A 22,873-nucleotide genomic window follows, 5' to 3' on the forward strand; every position below is an offset into this window, starting at 1 on the left:
GTCTGTGCCTTTCTGTTGTCTCCTGTCTTATACTTAGGCTGTCAGCTTTCTGGGACAGGAGGTGTCTTTTTGTTCTGTTTATACAGTGCTTAGCACAGTGGGGTCCCAGTCCCTGATGAGGGCTTCAAGGCACTATGGTAATACAAACAAATAATAATTGTAGAACTGGGACTGCATTCAATATTGGTCTAGTGGTCATTTGAGGTAACGAGATAACAGGACCCTGGATACCTCGGTGACTCTGCCACTGACTTGTGGCCCAATCCATCAAGTAAAGTACCTGGGTTCAGGTACTAGCTCTTCTCTCAGCTCCTTGGTGACCTTAGCATTAATCACTCTGTAACATAGATCCCTGCCCATATAAATGGGGATAATAATCCTTCCTTTCTCCCACCCTTCTTCTGTGTTGTCTATTTAGACTGTGAAGTCTTTGGGCCAGGACTGTTTCTCACTGCATTCAACTGCACCTAGCACAATGGGGCCCTGATCACCTGGGGGACGGGACAAAGTGCTACCATAAAGCAAATGCTAATTAATAAGTCGCTTTGGGCAAATCACTTGATCTCTTTGTGTCTCACTTTTCCCCATCTCTAGAATGGGGTTTAACAATGTGTTTCTAGGCCATTCCATCCTACAACCATCCTCCCGAGGGTTGGGAGGATTCATTCACATTGGTAACAGTTATGGCAAACTAGATATTGGGCAAACTGTCCCTCCTGAAGAGAACTACCCTGGCAATGAAGATTTCCCAAGCAGGGGCTACTGAGGATAGTTCCCAATTGTGGGATGCCCTACAAACCCCCTGGCTGAGCACAAGGCTGTTTTAGTGGGCAGAAGAGCCCAGCAATGCCAAGTGTTCTCCTTGGTAAGGGGCAAAGGGCAAGGGGAGCTTAAGGCTGCAACACAAAGTGTTCATCTGTTTCTAGCTCATCAGCTATTTTGCCCCATCTTCCAGCAAAGGGAGAAAGGCAGTGGAAGAACAGGGTGAAAGGAAAAGTGGATATCAAAATAATGTTAAAAGTGAAGGGAAACAGCAAATTGTGCAAAGGGGCATAAAATCCCCTTGAAAGAGGAGCTTTGTCCCTAACCTGCCCCCTCCTCACTGACTGCAGCACAGAACAGGGCCAGGTGCAAACCATCAGCCTCAGAGTCAGCTGCTAGCAGGTAATGAGGAAAGCATCCCAGGTGTTTTCCAAGAGCTGCTCCTGTGCTGGGGCTGCAGCCCCTCCTATATAACCCCTGCATCTCAGTATGAGGTAAGTTGTTCTGGTGTCTTCATGTGGGTGGTTTGTATCTCAGCCATGAGATTGCCTCTATTGCAGCCAGGCTGGTCCTTTTGCAGCATGTGGTAAGGGGGGGTTAGGGTTGTGTATGGGGAGGGTTGTGTTTGCTATGCTGGCTTCTGAGCATCTTCTCTCTTGTTTGTAGGCTGCTTCTTTTGCATGGTTGCCTTATAGTGCCCTTGACAGCTGGTGCTACTAGCTCCATGGCTCTAGACTTCCCAGGTAACCAGGGCATTCTCCTAAACATGGTGGGGGTGGTCGACTTGTCTCTAGGCTGATCAGATAGTTTTAATGACCCTGGGGTGTGCTCAGAACTAATGACTCCTCTCCATTTGCTGGTGTGAGGGGTTTTTATAATACTAATGGTCTGTATACTGTCTACTATTCTGTGTTGCAAGGAGCTGATATCTGACTGAGCATTTCCTCTTGTAGGGACAGTGTCTTGTCACAATGACAAAATGTTGATTGGGTTTCCCAGAGAGCTTGGAAGCAACTTCTGGCAGGTCCATGTAGTTGGTATGTATTGCTGCATGTCTAGCTGGATTTTTTTCAGGGCAACATCTAGCAGCATAGCTGACCAGTTTCCTCTTTCTAGATGCAAGTGGTGAAGAGATTGTAGACTGTGACTACATGGTGGATCATGAGAGGCTGACTCTAACTGCTCTGTATGTGAACTGCACTAGACTAGAGGTAAAACTGTCCCTCTGCTTTGGGAACATATACACTTGATATAGGCTCTAAAGTGACTGCTATTACCAGTACAGTGTGCTCAGAAAATGAAGTGATGCAATGCTGTAGTTGGGTACATAATGTACCATCTATCTTTCCTAGGAGACTCTTTCCTGACCCCCTCCATTTCATTGTCTTCTCTCTTCCCCCCCCCCCCCCCCCCATGGGTGTTCCAGAGCACCCACTGAGTTGGGAGCCATTTTGATTAGTCATTATACAAGAACCAACTAATCCAATTCCTTCCTTGAGTAAGGAGGCAAATACAGTAACTTTTTTTAAAAACTAACCCTGCAACTTCTATAGACAGCTAACTTCAGCTGAAGCAAATTTTCAACTTGAACATGTGGCCTCTGTGAAGGCTGGCTCTATTTGCTAATCTGAGGCAAAAATCTAGTAATATAAAACTGCCACTGTATCTTACTCTGACCAATGTGTTCTGTTGCTATAGCATGACCAACACCAGCTGAGAATAGAGCTGCTGCTGCTCAACAGGACCATTGCAGGGGACAAGAATGTAACCTACAGTATTGGCTGTGATGCTCTTCCAGCAGATGAAGTTGTCCCTACTATTTTTACAGGAGCTACAAACTGTACTAAAGACTTCATGGCAGTAAGTGGGGCAGTTCAACAATCCCTTGGAAGCTCAGCTGTAGAGATGAGTTTGACAACTTAATGGCATCGCCACTCAAATCTTAGATGTGTCTTCAGACTCTCTTCTTTGGGTGGTGGGTGTCAGGAAATAAAACTGACTAGCAGGGTGATGGTGGATCTTCCCATTCCTGATCTCTGGGAAGACTTAGATTGAAAACTAGTCTAGTCTTATTTGTGAAACCTCTTGCCAGTTACCTTTACCTCATCCTTTGTGTACTTCTAATGGCTTCCCTGGCTGGGCTCAGCACAGCTTACTGAATTATATAGACCCTCTATTGGCTAATGATCAGTACAGTAACTCCTCACTTAAAGTTGTCCCAGTTAACATTGTTATGTTGCTGATCAATTAGGGAACATGCTCATTTAAAGTTGTGCAATGCTTCCTTCTAATGTCGTTTGGCAGCCACCTGCTTTGTCCACTGCTTGCAGGAAGAGCAGCCTGTTGCAGCTAGCTGGTGGGGGCTTGGGACCAGGGTGGACTGGCAGCCCCCATATCGGCTCCCCTAAGTTCCCTGTGCAGTGGCTGCCCAGCAGGCTAGCAATTGCAGCTGTCCCTCCCCCCCACTGCCATGTGCTGCTCCTGCCCTCTGCCTTGGAGCTCCTTCCCAAGACTCCTGCTTGCTGTGCAAGAAGGGGGTTTATGTCAGGGTGTCCCCCTGCTGCTGCACCCTGCTTACCCCCATCTTCTATAGAGCAGGGGGGACACACAACAGGGCTCAGGACTGAGGGAGCTGGCAGCAGCAACTGTGGTCTCAGCAACCTGATCTAATTAACAAGGCAGTGTAATTAAAGGGGAAATGCACATGTCCGGTCTGTCTGACTGATGCGGTCTCCCCTCCCTCCATTCCTGCTGCCTTGTAGAGGGAGTTAACCCTTGAGGGCTCAGCGAATTGCTAGTTCATCATTCAGCCACAAGGCATTCCCTGGGAAATATCCCACCTTCTGACTCCTCCACCTCAACCAAGCTTCACAATCATCACTGTGTACCAGTATTAAATTTTTTGTTTAAAACTTAGTGTGTCTACATGTACATAATAGTCTTGTCTGGTAGAAAAAAAAAATTCCCTGGAACCTAACCCCTCCCATTTACATTAATTCTTACAAGGAAATTGGATTTGTTTAACATCGTCTCACTTAGTCACATTTTTCAGGAACATAACTACAATGTTAAGTGAGGAGTTACTGTAGTTGTCAACCTGGGCACAGGTGCCCTAAACTATGGGGGAAAACAGCATTGGCTGCTTCCCCCCCTTGTCCCTCTAGAAACAAGCCAGGCCTCTAGCCACTGCAGCACGCTTCCTCAGAAGACTCTCCTAAAGCTTCCATTCCTGTAATCAGTCAGAGGCTCCTTGTAACATTCACCATGGAAAGCTTTCTTGGTATCATAATCTCATTGAACTGTGTGCTTTGCATTCAGCTGCTGTCCCATTTTCTTTCAGGTTGTATTTCCAAGACTCCTTCCCAGTTTTGCTGATGAACACATGGTATGGAATGTCTGTCAAAACGGGGGCTGGGTGTCCAAAGTAACATGCCTCTAAACTGCTGCATGTAGAAACTGCAACTTTGGTGATGCTTGCTAAAGTAGCAAGCTGGACCCTTATGTATATCTCTAGGGTTGGTTTGCCAAGCTGCCTGTCACAGCAGTCTTAACACTTCTTAAAGATAAGAACAATACCCCCCTTGCTCTATAATGAAAAACCTTGTCTGACTAACCAGAAGTCTCAAATTGCAGACTACAGAGTCTCAGATGGCCTGGATACTGTCCATAGATGATGGAACAAGAACACACAGGCTAAGCCTTCGGCAAGCCATGCAGCAAGGATACACATTCCTAGCTGACAGCAATAACCTAATCTTCCAGGTTTCTTTTGGTGCTACTGGAGTCACCTCTTACAAGGTAGGTGCACAAGATCCATTCTGGAGGCCAAAAGGCAAACTTGCCATAGGCAAACGTTTATAAATAGAAATGGTGCTAAGAAGTCTGGCACTTCTGAGGCTCACTAGTCTTGAGCTATTGGGAGAATGATTAGTCTGACTCTACATGCAGTCCATCATCCCATCTGAAAATGGGAATGTGTGGTGAGATCTCAAATGCCTACTCACAACAGCTGCAGCTTGATTTCTGGCTATGACACCATGTGGTACATGAGGTCCTAGAATGGAGTTTGTATACCCTTCCCAAGAACTCCTCTGTGTAGCATATCGTGAAATGGCTAGTGTACTACTCCAGTGGCTTTCTGCCTCAACAGCAATTTAAATGGCTAATGTGCCCTGCAAGATTTCTCATAACCTTTGAAGTCTCTTCAGAAGTACAGCCTAGCTTATTGATATTTTTAATATACCTGGCACTGGGAACCTCACTGTGAATAACCTGCTGTTCTCAACCATATCTGTCCTCTGCAGCAAGACAACCAGATGCTGTATACTGTGGCACTCAAGCTTTCATATGGGCCTCCTGACCAGCGACTAACTGTAGAATCAAGAATGATCTGTGCACCAGGTAAAACTTCCTCTCTTCACCAAGGAAGCTGGCCCCTCTGACATTAGAGGGACTTGTACCTTAAAACTTCTATGGAAACTAACAGAGCTATTCTTGTAGGCCCAGCAACCTGTAACTCAACACACATGACTGTTGCCATCCCAGCTTTCCCAGGGATCCTCTCAGCTGTGAGCGTAGAAAATAGAAACATTCCCATGAACCAACTCCAAGCAAATGGAATTCTTCTAGATGCAAGAAGGGGAGTGAAGCTGCACATCAACAGAAGAACCCTGAAGTCCAGAGTAAGACTACTAGTTTGTAGTGAGATCTGACTCCTTTTAAGCATAGTCATAATTGTAACTGAAATGCAAACCATAGATGCAATAGAAAGGGCTTAACTACAAAAGTAGGCATGCTGTCCTATCAGCAGAGTCCATTCCAAGCCATAGGACTAGACTGTAGGCATCTGTACCTTCTGTGCTGCCATTGTTTGGCTGCCGTCTGATTCTTTTCCTTTAACTCTCTCAACCAGGCCATCTCCAAATATTCAGAGTAACCTTCATATGAGACCATTAAACTTTTTTCGGCACTCATCTGATCTCTACCAGCCCTTTCTGAATGTATCTGCTTTTAAAAAACAAACCAACCAAAAAAACCCTTCCTTGCTTACCATTCAAGCAATGTTTCCTGACAAACTACCCCTTGGGCTACTTGTTCTGGCCCTTCTCTTGTCTTGTGACATGACACCTGCTCTGCCATTAAGTTAGCCTGGACAGACAATCTGTCTACCTCCACAATACTCCATGCTGGCAATTATCCCTGGAATGATCTGTAAAACTACTGCTCTTCCCAAGAAATTGGAATATCCCAATAGATAGAACGAGAGAAGTTTGGAGAGGAGTTTGGTCTAATATACCTAGATGGTGGTAGTATTCAGTCTCCTTTATATCTTGCTGCTTATGTAAGATCTCTGGGTCAGGGATGGCTCTGTGAGGACAGAACCTAGCATGCTGTATTCTGATGCTTACAAATAAGTGAGTTAAAGTTGAGAACCCAGACTGCTGGACTGCTTAGTCTGGGTCTGCAGAGCCAAATATACTTAAAGACTGAGTTTTGGACAAGGTCTAAATATCCACTTCCTAAAGATGACACTCTAAATCAGTTACTGATTTTAAAATTTACAAATTCCTACTTCTAAACCAGCCTACTCACTTCTTACTCCAGGAGATTAGATAATCAAAGCAAAATATTTCTGGCTAGACTGGTCCAGTCTAAATGACTGTCAGATCTGAAGCAAAAGGCTACTTTTGCCTGTAAGGTGACATAGTGGCAAACATAACTAAAATTACCTTTACAGACTTTCAACTGTCTTAGATAACAAATGTTGTGGCCTGCCTCCCTCTCTTCCAGCAGTATGAGGAGAACTGCTTAGGACTTCAGTCATACATGGCATCTCTAAGGCTAACTTTCAACTTCCGTGGAGAAATGCTGTCAATGGTGACTTATCCAGAGTGTCCCTGTGACCAACATGCACCAATAGGTAAGACATGTACTTCTGTCAACTCATTCTGTGGTGGTTCAGCTATCCCTGAAGTACTGGCCTACAAATGAGACTTCATCATAGGGATCCAATGCTTGGTGTGTAAAATACTGAAGATGGCGGTCATCCACTTCATTACAGGAGAACGTGAGTTGGACACCAAAACACTGCAGCACACCACCATCTTGAGTTAACATACAGCAAAAAGTGTAGCTATATTTGGTGTAAACTCTTAATAGCTGGCAAGCAAAAATTACCATGTAGGGTGGTTCTCAGCAACTAATGGCATCCAGTATAAAGTTGCCAAGTCACACTAATTCTATCTAAAATGGATGCCCCTCCCTAGCTGGTGGGGAGTCTCAGGCCTAGGTCTTTGGTTAAATATCTAGGCATTCTCCATATCTACTGCTTGGAAGTGGGAGGGAGTCTTCAATGCCTGATCATGTTGCAGGGAACACACATGAACTTAGAACAGCTTTCCTCCTCCACCACCCCTCCCCCTGCAACATGGCAGGCAGGCAGCCCCACATACAACTGAACATCTCAGAAGCTTTTCCCATAGTTCCTGGCTCCCCAGCAGCTGCTAGCTCTCTCCTGAGGAAGAGACTTCACCAGCTGTCCCTCTGACCTACAGGGCCACTAATCTTGACCTGGCACCATACTAGCTTCTCCTACCTGGCCTGCCCCAAAAAACTCCTAATGGGATGTTTCCAGTCTTTGGTTCCCACTCATGCAAGCCATAGAGCACTACTTGCTGGCAACTCTAGGTCCTCGAGCTTCCTGGCATGAGCTGTTGCAGGAACCTTGCCCTCCAGGTCATGCTATACAAAATGGAGACCAGGAACAATCCAGTAGGCTCAGGACAACTCCTCCTAAGGTAGTTAGAGCCCCTGCACACACAGCTCAGAATACTCTAGTCCCTCACTGAACTGAGCCAGGAGCTGCCACAGCACCATGTACTGGAGTCACCCTACAGCAACCCATGCCAACCTCCTTGAATGTTTCAGCTGCTGTGTGCACTCAGGATGGCTACATGGACTTTGAAGTACTCAGTGACAGGACAAAACCAGCCCTAGACTTGGATACCATCAGGCTAAGAGATCCTACATGCAAACCAGTCTTCAAGTCTCCCTCAAATGACATGGTTCGGTTTCATGTCCCACTGAACATGTGTGGAACAAGGCAGAGGGTAAGTGTCCAGGACAGTGACTGCTAAAGGAGCTCCAGTGGCAGGGCAGTCACTAACACTCCTATATCCCCTGTAGTTTGAAGGCGAGAGGACAATTTATGAGAATGAAGTTCGTGCTTTGTGGGCAGATCTACCACCACGCAGGATTTCTAGGGACAGTGAATTCAGGTCAGTCCACAACTCTGCCAGTGAGCTGGTCACAACACTAAGCAAAGTGACTGTTCAAATTGCTAGCTAACCTCATGCTGAGCATTCTGTCTTTCAGGCTGACAGTAGTGTGCACCTACAAAAGTGGTGATGCGTCCCTGAGCATAAGGATAAGCAGTCTCCCTCCTCCAGTTTCTTCAATAAACCAGGGTCCTCTCTCCTTGATCCTGCTGATCTATCCAGGTAAAGCTTGCATCTAGCTGCAAATTATGGCCAGGGCAGAATGAAGTGACTCTCTCGACAGTCAAAGGAGCTCTTCAGTCCCTACTATCCAAAGAAGTAGACCTGGATAGTAAGTCTCCTGGGGGTGGAATGAATCCTTCGCTGCTGGTATGTGACAGACCTGGCAGACTGGGTTTAATAGGTCCTCTTTAGATAGAGGAATCTAGTGGTGCTATCTAGTCAAGTTTAGGAGCCTTACTCCTCTCTCTGCAAGGAGTTCAACTAAATCACTCCACTCACTAGCTGTGTCCTTCTATGTAAGGAAGTCTGGTGTATGCCTAGCTGGCTTATTCCTGCAAGAACTACTACCTCTTGTGTACTGGGCTGTCTAACTCTACCATATTTGGTTTTTCAGATGACTCCTACTTGCAGCCCTACAGTGATGACCAGTATCCTATTGTGAAATATCTGCGGCAACCAATCTTCTTGGAAGTGCAAGTTCTGAACCGCAATGACCCCAACATCAAACTGGTATTGGATGACTGTTGGGCAACAACATCACAAGATCCAAGCTCTCTGCCCCGGTGGAACATTGTTGTGGATGGGTAGGTATAATACAACTGCTGTAGGAACATGGGCAGGCCAGCCTTACTGCAGTGTGTTGGGAAGAAATGGGTTTCCCTGAAATACCATGCAAAGGCTTGTTGGAGCTATGAGAGCAATGTGACTTGTACTGGCAGGCTCCTCACATGGACCTTGGCACAAAGCATTGCTGTCTAGCTAAGATCTGATCGGAAAAGTGTAGGTCATTGTCTAGCTTGACCTAATGCTACATTTGAGTGAGCGCATGCTCCATGACTAAAGTGAAAATTCCAAATGTAACTCAAATAATGGCTCACAACTGAGTGACTCAAACCCTCTAAATGTCTTGACTAGGAATTAGTTGCTGTCCTAATGCAGGCTTGCAAGTTCAGGCAGATCTCTGAAACAGTACAGAGGAGCTCTCTCAGGCCATGAACTAAATATTTAAACTTGACTGTTAATGAAGCAAACCTTCCAAGAGTCTAGCCTCTACCTGACTTCAACTCTGACCTCTAAGAAGCTGTTTTCCTCTCCTCCCCTCCCCCATGACTTTCTAAATGTATCTTCTGTAGGTGTGACTATGAACTGGACAACTACAGAACTGCATTTCATCCAGTGGGCCTTGCAGTCAGCTATCCCAACTATCGCCAGAGATTTGAAGTGAAGACCTTTGCTTTTGTAGCGGGTGACAAGGCTCTCACTAGCCTAGTAAGTGCAATCCCTCTTGCAGTAGCTAAATGCTAGGGCTTCCTGTGTGCTAAATGTCTCTCCGTATCTTTGCTGTAGGTGTACTTCCACTGCAGTGCTCTACTCTGTGACAGACTTCATCTGGACTCCCCTCTGTGTTCACCAAGATGTCCTCTCTCAGCTAGAAACAAACGAGGTAGGATCTAATCACTGACAACTAGAATGTCTCACTGACCATGGTGATGTACTATTCCAATTACAAAAGGTAGCATTGGAGGGGACCTCAATAGGCCATCTAGTCCAGTCCCCTGTACTGAGGCAGGACAAAGTATTATCTTGACCATCATCCTTAAGCCACCAGGGACAGATTCTGCAAACACTCTAGGTAACTAGTGTCAATGCTTAACAATCCTTATTGGGGAGTCCTTTTTCCTAATGTCTAATTTAAAAATTCAAGGCTTAAATTGAGACCCATGACCTATTGGTCTCTCTAGACACTAAGTCTTAAAGTTGTATAAGGCTGTCCTGTTCTGTACCCCCTCAGTTGTCTTGCCCCCATGACAAAACCCAGTATTTTATTTTGTCAGTCACATTTTGTAGGCCTTTACTTTCTGGTCTCCTCCTGACAGAACTTGAGTATAGACAGTTAGTTTAGTACATGGAAATCAGTACTCAAGAGACTCCTCTTTGACTGACCTCTTGCAGATGTTGTGAAGGAAGCAAAGAACTCAGGTGTAGCAAGCTTACCTGGTCCTGTTATCGTTGTAGCAGATGAATGGCCTTCAACCCAAGGTAGGAAACAAATGTTCCTCTCCCTTACTTAACTGCATGTTGGTGTGAATTCAAGTTTATTGAAAAATATTCTGGTCACTAACTTGTGGTTCTACCCTCTCTATAGAAGAGACTCAACTGAGAGAAGCATGGACCACTGTTGCAACAGCAGCTACTGTGATCCTTTGCCTGATGGCCACTTCATTGGTGTCAGTGGCTCTCCTTAATCTGAAGAGGACAAAAGCTGTAATGGTAAACTGAGACTGTAAATGACTTGTGATGAAATAAACTGCTATATGCATTAGTTCATGGTGGAATTTTATTAGAAAAAAGTAATTTTCAGATCCTGATCCTCCAACTGAAATCAGCCATGAGCATCTAAAGCCTGGATTGGGGGGAGGTCATAGCCCAGGCAGTAAAATCTCTCAGGACCATGCTGCATGAGAATAGTAACTGTCCCCATGACACTCCTTAATTGTCATAGGTATTTACTCTTGCACCCTACTATCTGATTAAGTGGCATGGAGGCATCCACTGTTTCCCATGTTAGGTCAAGCTGTAGCTAACTGACTAGATCTTTTGCTACACTGAAATCCAAATCAGATTCCTACACTGGATTGTAACATGCCAATTTAACATGGTGACAAGCCCTGACTCTGCCTCTACATTAAGATTTCACTTACCTTTTCTCCTACTCTTTTCTCACTCCTTGGCTTCACTATAGATAGCCCAGACTCTTCCTGTAGAAGCTAGTCTGCTGGCAAAATGATGGGGCTTCCACTGTGGTGGGTTTTTTCCTCCCCCAACCCCCCACTTGGCCAAACCTTCTTTTTTCAAAGAATCACAGCAGCTGGTCCTAAATGCTGTTGTTCTGTATTATCCACCTGTGGCCTATAGCAGTGCAGGGGGAGGGTGGAAAGAAGAGATGGTAGCAAGCAAGCAGCCCTGATCAGTGCTCAACTATCCTTTAGGAGGTCCTGCTATTTTAAGTGATAATGGTGAGAGACTAATGCTAATAGCCTTGCTGGATTCCAACCATACTGCAGGTGCTACTCTTGTGCAGTAGTACTCTTTTGCAGTTAACAGAAGTGGCCCTGCCATTGCTCTTGGCACATGAGGTTGCCTCTAGAAGACCAGCAGTAGACTGCCATGTAGTGTTTGATTCAATGTGCTCTAATGGACAGGGTATAGATGGAAGTGGATTATGACAAGCCAACTACAGCTCCATCTATAAATGTACAGTCTGTTTACATGTGCATCCAGCAATGCAGATCAGGCTAGGTAGAGATTACACACTTGTACTGGACTGTTCTAGTTAGGGTTACACAGTGTTTATATAATGTACAAAAGAGCAACTCTAGACAGAAGCAAGGAACACAAAAGGAGCAAAGATCATGGCTTCAAGAATTGCCTTCTGTTGCCATACAGACTCATGGAAATCTTGAGCATCTTTGGGACTACTACTCACAGGGGATGTAACGCCCATTGCTCTCAACATAACATTGGTGTTATGCTGGCATCGAGGCCAAATCTTGTAAAGTAGTGAGCATTCCTACAGAAACCCATTGGACTGAGAATACTCCTAGCACCTTGAGAAGCAGGCTGCCCTAAGTGAAGTCAGAGCCAGGCCTTGGTCACTGCCTAGCTGTGATCACATTGATCTAGTGAAGGCTACCACTGTTTGTCTATAAAGCTTTTTTCTGATTAGACTTATTTCTGCTTGACTCATGCTACTAGTATTAAGATGTCATCTTTTCCAGTTCCATACTGTCACTTTAAGAGTGATGTACTAGTTAAAGTCAAGATGGATAAAACCAGGAACACAGTAAGCCCCCTGTATCTTTAGTACTTTTCAAAATGGAAATAGTACAAGGAGGCCGATTAACTTGAGCTGCTTGGAATTACCTAGGGAAGTTTGACTTTTTTTAAATGGTTCAATGTTGAACAAAAAAATTGAATCTTATTTCAGAAAAATCAATGCTTTACTACAACCTTGACTTCTATCAACTTGACTTTTTATATTAGTCATACTATTTAAACTTTTATATTGTCATGTTTATAATATAAAACAAGAACATTGGGAAGACTTTCACCTTTCTATTGCTTTCTACATGCCAAAAACACTCCATTTATTTGCTGAGGTCCTGTAGGACTGTCTAGTATTCTGCACTAGAATTGACAGTCCTGTGTTTGAGCTTAAATCCTTTATCTGTTACTTTCCTAATACCAGTAGACAAAACTTATTCTACTTACAAGAAGTGGGGCAATCAGTAACAGTGTTAATATAGAAATAAATCACAATAGTGAAGCTGGAGGAATACAAAATTATTTTGCCAACATGAATATTCTAGCATTAAATCAATACTGTATTACTACTTCTGGCATGCTGTGTACCAGTAATAAAGTATAAAACAACATGTTAAACTAAAAAGAATGAGAATAAAAATAAGTAGGCTCCAAACCCAAGCAGTGATAATGATTTATTAGGATCAAATAGCTTATGTTTGAAAAGGAATTTCTTAAATTCCTTATCAGTAAGTTTTTAATATTCAGCATTAACTTTAGTTTATTCTTCTTTCTGTGGAACTAAGATGTGATCAGAATCTCCTCTAAACCACTGAGTTCTGGCACATAACTTTCATAGCATATGGGCTATAAGCAGCTGAGGGATGAGGTTTCATTTTGAAGCAAAACAAAGGTTATCTACAACTGACAAAGTCATCTGAAGTTTTAGGCTTGTTTTGTTTTAACTTTTTATACACCAGGAAAGAAAAATGCCAGTATTCCACAAATTGAAATCAAGATCTTGAAATGTTTCAAGTTCTTGATTGGCCAACTGATATTTGTTAGATTTAAGGCACTGACAAAGGGGGGAGGGAGTTACTGTAATCAATTTCCAGTGTACTAGAGCCTACCCTTCTAAAGACTAGAGGGGAAAAAGCAGTCTATTACCACTAGTACCTGCCTCAAGCTCATTTTCACAGCATGTGTATCTTCTAAAAGGGGAGGTTTAGGACAAAGTTTGAGCTGAGAGAGTGCAATGCAAGCACATAACTATTAAGAATATTTGAAAATGTTCTTCAGGCCTCTGCAGCTGAGAGGAGGGCTCTGCTGAAATAAGAAGAAAGTGCATACCATAGTTGAAGAGCTGCTCACCAGAAATGTCCTGACTTCAGTCCCCTTGTGATGAAACCAGCTGGATGGTAATTTGGTTGCCTTTGACCATATCAGCTGTTGATAGGTGATCTCACAATTTTAGAGGCAAGGAGGGGAGACTGGAAAAAGCTGAGATTGCTTAGAGAAAAGACATGCTAGAGCAACTATACAATAACTCATGGTATAGAGAAGGTAAATCAGTTACTGCTATTCACCCTTCCCTCTAATAGAGGGAGATGAGGATATTCAGTGAAACTGAAAAGCAACAAGTTTAAAACTTAAAAAAAAAGTAAATGCCTTTTTTTACAGTTCATAATTATCTTGTAGTACTGAGTTCCACAGGTTATCAGTGAGGCCAAAAGGATTGAGCAGTTCTGTGGGTAATGAGAACATCTGTTACATTAGAGAGGATAGATCACATTTTTGGAAGGAATACAAACCCTCATGATTGAGGGCATAAGCTAACCACTGACTGCCCAAGGTTAGGAAAAAACTTCACCTATAGGCAAATTATGCCAGAACAGTCCATCACATGGATTCTTCCCACTGTCAGGGACAGGATGCTAGACTATGTGAATCACTCATCTGATCTGGTATCACAATTCCTAGATTTAACTGATCTTGTAATATGTGGGAAGAGAGGTGGTCCCTGAGCTATTCAGGACCTAACTGTTTAAGGCATTGTAGATCAAAATAACAGCTGGTAACAGACTGGAGCCCTGTGGGGTACTGGAACCATTTGTATAGTGGGGGTGCTGAGAGCCATTGATCCAAACTGTAAACCCTGTATATAATGGAAACCACCTCAAGCCAGGAGGTGCTACAGCACCCATAATTCCAGCACCTATGGCCCCAGCTAGAGTGTATTACGTTAGTTCAGCCTCAAGATGGCAAAGTTCACATTTAGAAGACAAGTGAGTAGGCTCCCACAAGCTGGCAATGCTGAAAAGCAAACATGGCTACTGCTGTGATATGGCCAGCCAAAAGCACTGGATGTTTCATACCTATTGTCTGCACAGCATTATATGGTACATTGTTCATTCAACATCCATGTTTTCCCCCTGTTCTATACACATTCATAGCATTATCTCATGAGTTATTACAGGGTGCCTAGCTTTCGTGACTAGGGGGAAATTGTCAGGAGCCTCGAGCCCACTTCTAACTTGCCTACAAAAATATTTAAAAACAAGAATGACTGCACCAAGCTATGATGTTTGCTCCAAAATGTATGTTGATAGGTGAATTGAGTTGATTGTTTACCAGCAATAAACACTGCATCTGACCAACTTTGTCCTGCCCAGGATTACACAAGAAAGTGACTGTTTATATGTTTTGAGGGATCACATTTGAGCCTCATATACTCCTAGATTATTACAATAAATTACTGGATTTGGAAATACTGAATCATGACACTGAGGTGATGTAAACTTTATGCATATCAAAGAAATAAATCCCACATGACATCCAGCTCCCTCTTCTATCATTTGGTCTTGTGTTCCTCATTTTGGGCTTTTGATACATTAGTCCTCACCAGGTAGAAAGCTCTTGCTTGCAGTAGTACAAGGTGACCTCTTCTAAGGGGTATTTCCTTAACACATGTGAGCATTATACATCTAAAAGTTAAGAATGGTGATTAGAATAGGCATCTAAAACTGCCCTTTTAACTTTGTTTTTATATAAAATATAAGTATAAAACAAAACATTAAAATACATGAGGAAATACATATAAATAATAAAGTTCAATGTTCATTATTAGCAAAACTCCCCTGAACGTGTAAAGGTCATGTAGGGCATTAATTATTGAAGTGACTAAATAGATAAATAAGTGAGAACATAGTCTATGAGTATCAGGAACTAATATATAATAAACTGCAAAGGTATACAATAGTTTCATTCTGGTATTTTTTCTAAGCACGTCTATTAATGCAGTAGTAAGAACTCAGTCTGTATGAGAGAGGAATTGCAGATTTCCATTTTCTCAAAATAACTCTTTTGGCCACTAGAATAGTTACTGCAATCCATTTCTTAATGTTAACTAGTAATTCCAACTCATCCAGCACCCCTAAAACTGCCTTTAAGATTCAGGACTATTCTGAAAAGTGACTCTGTAAAAACAGTCCCTTCTTAGTCTGTGGATCTGCTCCTTGTGTGTGTCACCAGATAGATATCTGCTCATTTCAGTGTCAATGTTTTTACAATTTTTAGTTCCTGTTAGCCATGCAGGGCCAACACAGCTATGGGAGAGTAAGCTGGACTTTGTTCTTCCTTGTGTCTCATCATTAAGTTCCAATTACAGGGCCAATCAGTTACATTGTTTCCAACCCAGGAAGGCATTGTGCATTGACAACAGAATCTGAAGTCGATGGGCTTGTCCAGATGTTACCGAGGGCAGGATTTGACCCACGGAACCTTTAGTACAGGTGGTGCTGCATGGAAAGGAAAGAACCCAGACTACATTTCATTTACAAGTTGAGTTTACAGGCCTAGAAATTAGAAAAAAAATCTTTGTACTTGTAAACCAAGCACATTTACGGTAGGGATTATTGAGAGTTAAACATGTGCCATTTTTACAGAGTCGCTTTTCCAAGTAGAGCTGCACTTAATATTCCAGTCAGCAGAATGATCTCAGGATTGCATGGTAATGACAACAAAATAGACATTTTTTTAAAAGGCAAATGTTTTTAGTAGCTTTAGTTTATTCTCCATTATTTCTAAACTACTCTAAGAAAACACAAAATTGCCTTCTGTAATAACTATGCCCTTTTCCATTTGGCATACATGTAATCCTCCCTTCCCCCAGCTACCCAATGTTTTTAGTCGATCTTAAAATTAATGAGACTTTTTCGTGGACGTTCTTGTTGGCACCCGCCCCTGCTCTGGGAGTTGTCTGCTAGGAAACTTGTGCTCCCTCTGCTGGCTGTATAAGAGCAGAGAGCATCAAATATTGGGCTATATCAGGCCATTGATTTTTAAGCATCATTCCCTGGTGGAATTGATGTGGTATTGTGCTGAAATATCTGTGGTGGGATATGTCCTGTTTTATCTATGTCCTGCATGAACAGAAGTAGTCTTGAAAACATTTTCACTCAATGATAGAAGAGCACCCTTAAAAAATGTTTTCTGTTTTACCCACAGTGCTACTGGTCATATTGACCAGACCTGAGCTATTAGGGCCTCCAATTCACCATTAAACCACACACTATTCTTCTCTTGACATTATTAAGGTTGGTGGAACTCTTATTCCCAGTCCCTATTACTAATCTGGAATTGCAGTTTGCTTTGCTATCTGGAGACTGTTCACATTAAGGTTATTTATGTACCTATATGACTCCATTGCATACACAGCTGCGAACAGTCACAATCAGACCAGAACTGTTCCAGGCTTTGCAAACTCCTCCTGGGCGGCCACAGACTTGGCCAGTATGCCAGGGTCTGTGCAGGGCCAGCTCCCACCATTGCAGCGTTGTGCACAGCAGGGCGTGGGCCACCCTGGTCTCCATTGCACACTCAAACCTGCTGGAGTGGGAAGTGTCCCAAGATACTCTCCTCTTCCCCACCTCCCCCAAGATGGTGCTAGTAAGCCTGGGAACAGGACAAAAGAGGCAGCCCTGCTCTCAGGGATGTAGGGGCAGTCCCTCTTCCTCTGGGGAAGCTGGAGATTGCTGGTCATGTGCAGGACGAAGTGGAGTTAGTTTGCCTGGCCTGAACTTTGATGGAGGATTTGACTGAAGACCAGGAGGAGAACAAATGCACTAGGGGGAGGGAAAGTGATTTATCTGGGTTGGGGGATGCACAGCAGGGACTCTAAAGAGATGGAAAAAACCCTAAATCTCTCCCAGCTTTCAGGAGATGGACAAATGGGAGAGAAAACTGGAAGCCCCTTGGTGGAAAGAGAGTGCGGGAGATCCCCCATGCTGGCCAATCTTAATGGACAGAGGGTGGAAGAATCCCCCTGAAGATACAGAGAGAGGAATGGGCCTGCTAGATGCTGGGTAGGGACTACAGGCTAGTGCACCTCCCCTAAGATGGCAGCTGCAGGTAAGTGGAGGTGTCTCATGGGGAAGGGGAGGTTGTTGGGGGAGGAGAGTGCCTCCCCTGGTTGCTTAGCTGAACCCTTAGCTTTCTGAGACCCTGAGAATTGAGAAATCCATATCAAATCTGTATCCATATCCCCCTGCAACCCTCAGAAGTAATAATGGGCATAAATAATACTTAGCTCTTATAGAACTTTCCATTTTCAGAGTACTGTGCAAACAGGAGCTAATCCTTCTAACACCCCTCTGAGGTAAGTAACGATGTACTATGATTGTCCCCATTTTACAGATGAGGAAACTGAGGCAGAGAAGTTGTGCTTTGCCTGTTCAGCTACAGCTGAGGAGTTCCTGGATTCCAGCCCTGTGCTTCCTCTAGACAAAAAGGCTGAGATTTTCAAAGCTGCCTATGGGATTTGAATGCCCAAGTCCAATTACAATTAAGCACTTTTAGAATGCCTTTAAAATATCTAATCAGATATGTGTGACTCAATGTTAGTGAATATGTGCTGAAAAACCTCTTTTTCGGTATACTTGAGAAAGGTATAATGGTAAAACAAGTATCTGGTAGGTAAAGATGAATGACTAGAAGAAGAGTTAAATGCAGGGAACAATTATGTTATTATGATTACTCTTTCCTCAGTTGCAGTAGATTTGTAAGATGCCTTGTAAGCATTTAAAAACCCCACAGTCCTTGCCCTGAGTAGTTTATTATCTAATTAAGGCAGGATCAGAGCAGAATAACAAAAAGGTTGAGGGATATGGATGTGGGAGGTGAACTCTGCTCCTGAGCAGTGGTTTTCCCATGGAGAGCAGAGAGTAAGTAGTGTATACTGTTTATTTCACGTGCATCTTGTTTGATATATTTGAATAGTTTTTTTATGCATCCCGTAGCTTGTAATGCTCTGATCTAATACTGAATATCAAAAGTCCAACTTTGTCTTTAATTAGTTAATCATCAGTTACTGTCCATGTAGAACTAAGTATTTCATTCTGGAAATGTGCCATATAATCCATCACTACCTTCTTTTCTGCTCTGGTTATTAGCTGTATCTGTTGTTTGGTCATCATCTGTCTCTGGAGTTCTGGCCCTGAGGTTCACAGATGTACTGTCACTGGTAGCATATTAGAGGATCACTGCTGTATGTGCTTAGTTTTTGCTATTTTCTCATAGACCAATAGCAGTCTCTTACTTGAGATTATTACAATAATTGATCATGAAACCAAACCCAATAGAGGAGACTCTGCTCCCAGTTACACAGCCTGTGAATAATATTGACTTTAGTGCACTGACTCCAGATAATGGACACACATGTAATAATATGCCCATAGGGGAAGTTTCTTTTCAAGCTTCTCAGTTAGTACTACTACTAATCCCATCTAGCTCTTATATAGCCCTCATCATCTGTAAATCTCCATGTGTGCTATGAAAGAGGTTTGCATCCAACAGCTGGGGAAACTGCAGCACATAGTGGTAACGGTGCTTGCCCATGGTCACCCACCAAACCAGAGGTAGACCTGGGAATAAACCCAAATTTTTCCTGGGTCCCAGGTTAGAGTTTTATCCACTGGGCCACACTGCTTCCCAGTTAATGTTTGACCATTGGAGGCCCTGAAACATGAGGGCTTGGGCTTAACCCTTCTTTAAAAATGATTGATATAGCCCATCTAATGTACTTGTGGATGCTTTTGTTTTTCTATAGAAATGTCTAATCTGTTTTCAATCCTACTAATCTCTTGGCCTTTGTGGCAATGAGTTCTACGGGCTAACTGTGCATTGTGTAAAAAAACAGTATTTAATTGAATTCATGTTGTACTCGTAGCCTTTCAATTTCATTGCCTGTCCTATTGTTCTTACACTATGAAAGGGCAAATAGGAAGGCGCAGGATAGCATTTCTGTACCATTCACTATTTAACTTTATCATGTTCACTCTCATTCACCTCCTCACAGGGAAGTCTGTCCAGGCATCTGGTCATGTTTGTCACATCACTATACGCTACTAAACCGCTATCTGCATACATGTGACTAAGGCTGGGGAGGAAGGGTGGCTGTTGGAACCAGAATTGAATTTCTTGACTTTCTGGGTTTAATTTCTCAACAGTAGTGTTGTTCCTGTCAGAGTGTGCGTGGGGTTTCCTACTCTAAATTAATGTCAAATACCTTTATTTGCAAATACATGTCCAGTCAATTACGTTTTAAAAAACTTACATCAGTGCCTCCTGTGCGGGCAGCTTCCCCAGTGGCTGCTGTTAAGTGTCTGCCTTCTCTCTGTGCTGCAGCTGCACAGTTGAGGAATCAAATGCTATATTCCTTTAGGTCTTTGCAGACAGCACCTGAAGATAAAGTAGTGGTGTAAAAAGTGCCTCCCAGTTGATACATGATGCTGGGGTTTAGGAAGATCCTTCGGAGAAAAGTCTAACTGTGTAAATTACACCTTCTTCTGCTATGTGCTCTGTGATCAGGGTACAGTTTCATGAGTCAGACCAGTAGGGGGTAAGCAGGGTCCCCTAAAACGACAGTGGACACAGACACCACATTGATAACTGTGTTATTTGGAAGGAATAAGGTCCCTGCTTGTGCAAACAGGTAAATGCCAGATCTCCTGAGCACTGTAGCATCATGTGCACCTTTCTAGTACCTCATGCTGTTGTTCACGAACCTGCCTTTGTGGTCAATCAAGGGCTGCCTGTAGGGCATATGGAATTGTGAGAATTGTGTTGTATGGCTGTCACTAAAATATGCGGTGGGTTGGGGAAGCGCCCAGATACTAGCTCTCCAGAGACAATGACAAGTGAGGTAACCAACGCCTGGGTGGGTGCTGAACAGACATCACCAGCCATTGTCCAGCAGAGGAGTTACAATTCAATGACTCTCTCTCAGGAGACACACTGGGGGTATTGCTTCACCTTGTGACTCAGCAATGCCCAGCAGGCATGCCTGGACTTGTGTTCTTCAAGCACATGGACTAAGGGTATAAAACAGAACACAGTGGCCACATGCCAGGCTTTTCTCCTTCCCCCACCTACGCTGCAAGCAACAAGGACACAGAAGACTCCAACAGAGGAGACTGGCCCAGGTTTAAGGGACAAACCCGTATATTAAGGCCTGGAACATCCAGTAAGTGAGGAAAAACTGCTTAATCTAGTTGTTGCCTAGTCTAATAGGGTTTAGACTGTGTGCTTATATTTTATTTTATTTTGGTAGCTAACTCTGACTTTTTGCCTATCCCTTATAATCACTTAAAATCTATCTTTTGTAGTCAATACATTTGTTTAACTGTTTATCTTTACCAGTGAGTTTGCCTGAAGTGTTTGGTAAGGGTGTTTGCTCAGGTTTGCAAAGGCTAGTGTATATCCGCTTTGCATCGATGAAGTGGTGAACCAATCAATAAATATGCATGGCTCATCTTGAGCAGTGCAAGACGGTATATTCCTGAGGTACAAGGCTGGGACCTGGGGGGATTTGGCTGGTGCCTTTCTCAGTGTGATTCATGAGTGGATCTGGGAGCATTCATGCAATATAGGTGGATATGGGGCTCCATATGCGGTTGTGCTGAGTGACGACAACACTTGGAGGGATTTGCTGCTGGTCACTAGCAGGGCATTGTGAGAGACAACCCCGGCTGGAGAGTTAAGGGGACACAGCGGTCCCACAGTCCCAGGCTGCACCACAGGGATCCTGCCACAGCCAGTTTCCAGATGGAAATAGCAACCTGCATCTGTACTGGTACAGCCTCCCTCCTGTGCGTGTCCTGACAGCGAGAAGTAGGTGCAAGCTCTTCACACCGCTCCATGAAGGTCTGGAGCCACTGCTAGTCATCCCAGCTCTGCATGACCATGTGACCCCACCATGCTGTGCTAGCTGCCCTACACCAGAAATGCTGAGCTACACATGGGCAATCCTGAGCTACTGCAGCATATAACAGGTGTCTCCAGTGTGTCATAAATGAACTCTCCTGAGATCAGCCACCACCTTCCAAGAGTCAGAAACTGCTACTGAAATATCCTCCCACTGTTCCATGCCTCTGTCTGCAATAACGTCTCACCCACTGGTGCTAAATCCACAGTGTGGTTCCAGCTGGAATGGACAGAAACAAGGAGAACTAAGAACACTTCTGCACAGAGACCTAGGAAGGACAACTTCTCCCACAATACATTGCAAACCAATTCCTAGAATGGTTCCAGTTAGTGAAGCACTCAGCATCCTGGGATATGCTCCCCCAGAAACCCTAGCCCCCATGTAACTGCAGTGCCAGCATGGACATGGTTGCACAGGTATAGGTTGTGTGTAGCTCTGCACTGTGGATGCTCACGTGGGTTCGCATGCACGCAAGCCTGGACGTGAGTCACACTCTGTAGTGTAGGGATACACCTACTGTGGTCTCTGATTCTGCCTTTCATGGGCATGGTGGGACACTTCCTCCCCCAAGGAATTCTCTCACCGAACAGACTTTGGGAAAGCAGCTCAGAGAAGCTGATGTTCATAATGCTGCTCCTTGTATTACGTGGTGAAGGATATAGCCATCATCTTGCTGTTTAACTGTGTGCTGTACCACAAAAGAGCTGTCATGGAGGGGAGAGTAAAGACTGGATAATCTGGATGGCAAAGTCACTTTTGAACATTTTATAAACATGCAATTGGACAGTCACTGATGTCTACTTGCAAGAATGTGCCTCTCCCCCCGCTCCCCCATATAACCACCTACTTTTACTTGTTACAAGTAACGGCTATGTGACTGTACACCTGGTCTATTAATTGAACCACTCTAATGCCACTGAAATAGGACAGATACGGTAAATACTCCAAGTGCTTTAAAACAGTCCGACCTTTGAAAACAGTGTCTGATATGGCCATGAATTGGTTTTCAGAGATTTCATGGCAGAAGGGACCATTGTGATCATCTAGTCTCACAAATAGCGCAACATTCAAATAGCAGTGTTCTTTTCTGTAACAAAAGGGTATTTGTTTTTCTTACTGAACTCTATCATAGAGCAATCGGAAGGATTAGACTTTCTAGTAATAATCAAGGCACTCCTGGCCTGAGCTGTACCAGCCATCAGCACTCTAACTTTCCCAGGTCAGACACTATGTTAATCTTAGTGATGATACAGTGCTGAAAATAGGGACATTTAACAAAAAACAAACAAACACAGCAGGGAGTTTTAAAATGATAGTGGCTCTAATGAATTGTCAGAGGCCAGAATCATAAGAATGTTAGAGTGAAATTAATCCATGTCTGGTTAGCACCTGCAGTCGAAGTTAAAACTCATTATTTTGACACACATCAAGTATTCAGCATGAAAAATCAGTTTAAAAGGCACAAGTAAATAGATCATTTAGGGCCAGGTCCCCAGCTGGTATAAATCAGCATAGCTTCATTGGCTTCAATGGAAATTGACTTCAG

The 22,873-nt window shown here is 43.6% G+C and overlaps 1 protein-coding gene across 1 annotated transcript; it reads left to right on the forward strand.

Moving 5' to 3' along the window:
• The first annotated feature begins 1,251 nt into the window (after window positions 1–1,251).
• LOC112122946 (zona pellucida sperm-binding protein 2-like) lies at window positions 1,252–10,541 on the forward strand. The gene is made up of 18 exons (XM_029911279.1): window positions 1,252–1,256; window positions 1,429–1,505; window positions 1,701–1,799; window positions 1,879–1,973; window positions 2,461–2,622; window positions 4,103–4,156; window positions 4,405–4,560; window positions 5,067–5,163; window positions 5,263–5,444; window positions 6,553–6,682; window positions 7,690–7,871; window positions 7,948–8,039; window positions 8,137–8,261; window positions 8,656–8,845; window positions 9,395–9,530; window positions 9,609–9,705; window positions 10,215–10,301; window positions 10,408–10,541. Exons 1-18 carry the CDS (start codon window positions 1,252–1,254, stop codon window positions 10,539–10,541), a joined length of 2,100 nt encoding a protein of 699 aa, XP_029767139.1.
• Window positions 10,542–22,873: the final 12,332 nt, after the last annotated feature.

Source organism: Terrapene carolina, unplaced genomic scaffold (assembly GCF_002925995.2).
Source record: "Terrapene carolina triunguis isolate 2854851 unplaced genomic scaffold, T_m_triunguis-2.0 Scaffold93, whole genome shotgun sequence".
Lineage (NCBI taxonomy): Eukaryota > Metazoa > Chordata > Testudines > Emydidae > Terrapene > Terrapene triunguis.

Bases quoted from the DNA above. Each gene is read 5' to 3' on its own strand.
- LOC112122946 (XM_029911279.1), top strand. The intron at 1,506-1,700 runs GTAACCAGGGCA...TATCTGACTGAG, and splicing joins CATGGCTCTAGACTTCCCAG to CATTTCCTCTTGTAGGGACA. The intron at 2,623-4,102 runs GTAAGTGGGGCA...ATTTTCTTTCAG, and splicing joins GTACTAAAGACTTCATGGCA to GTTGTATTTCCAAGACTCCT.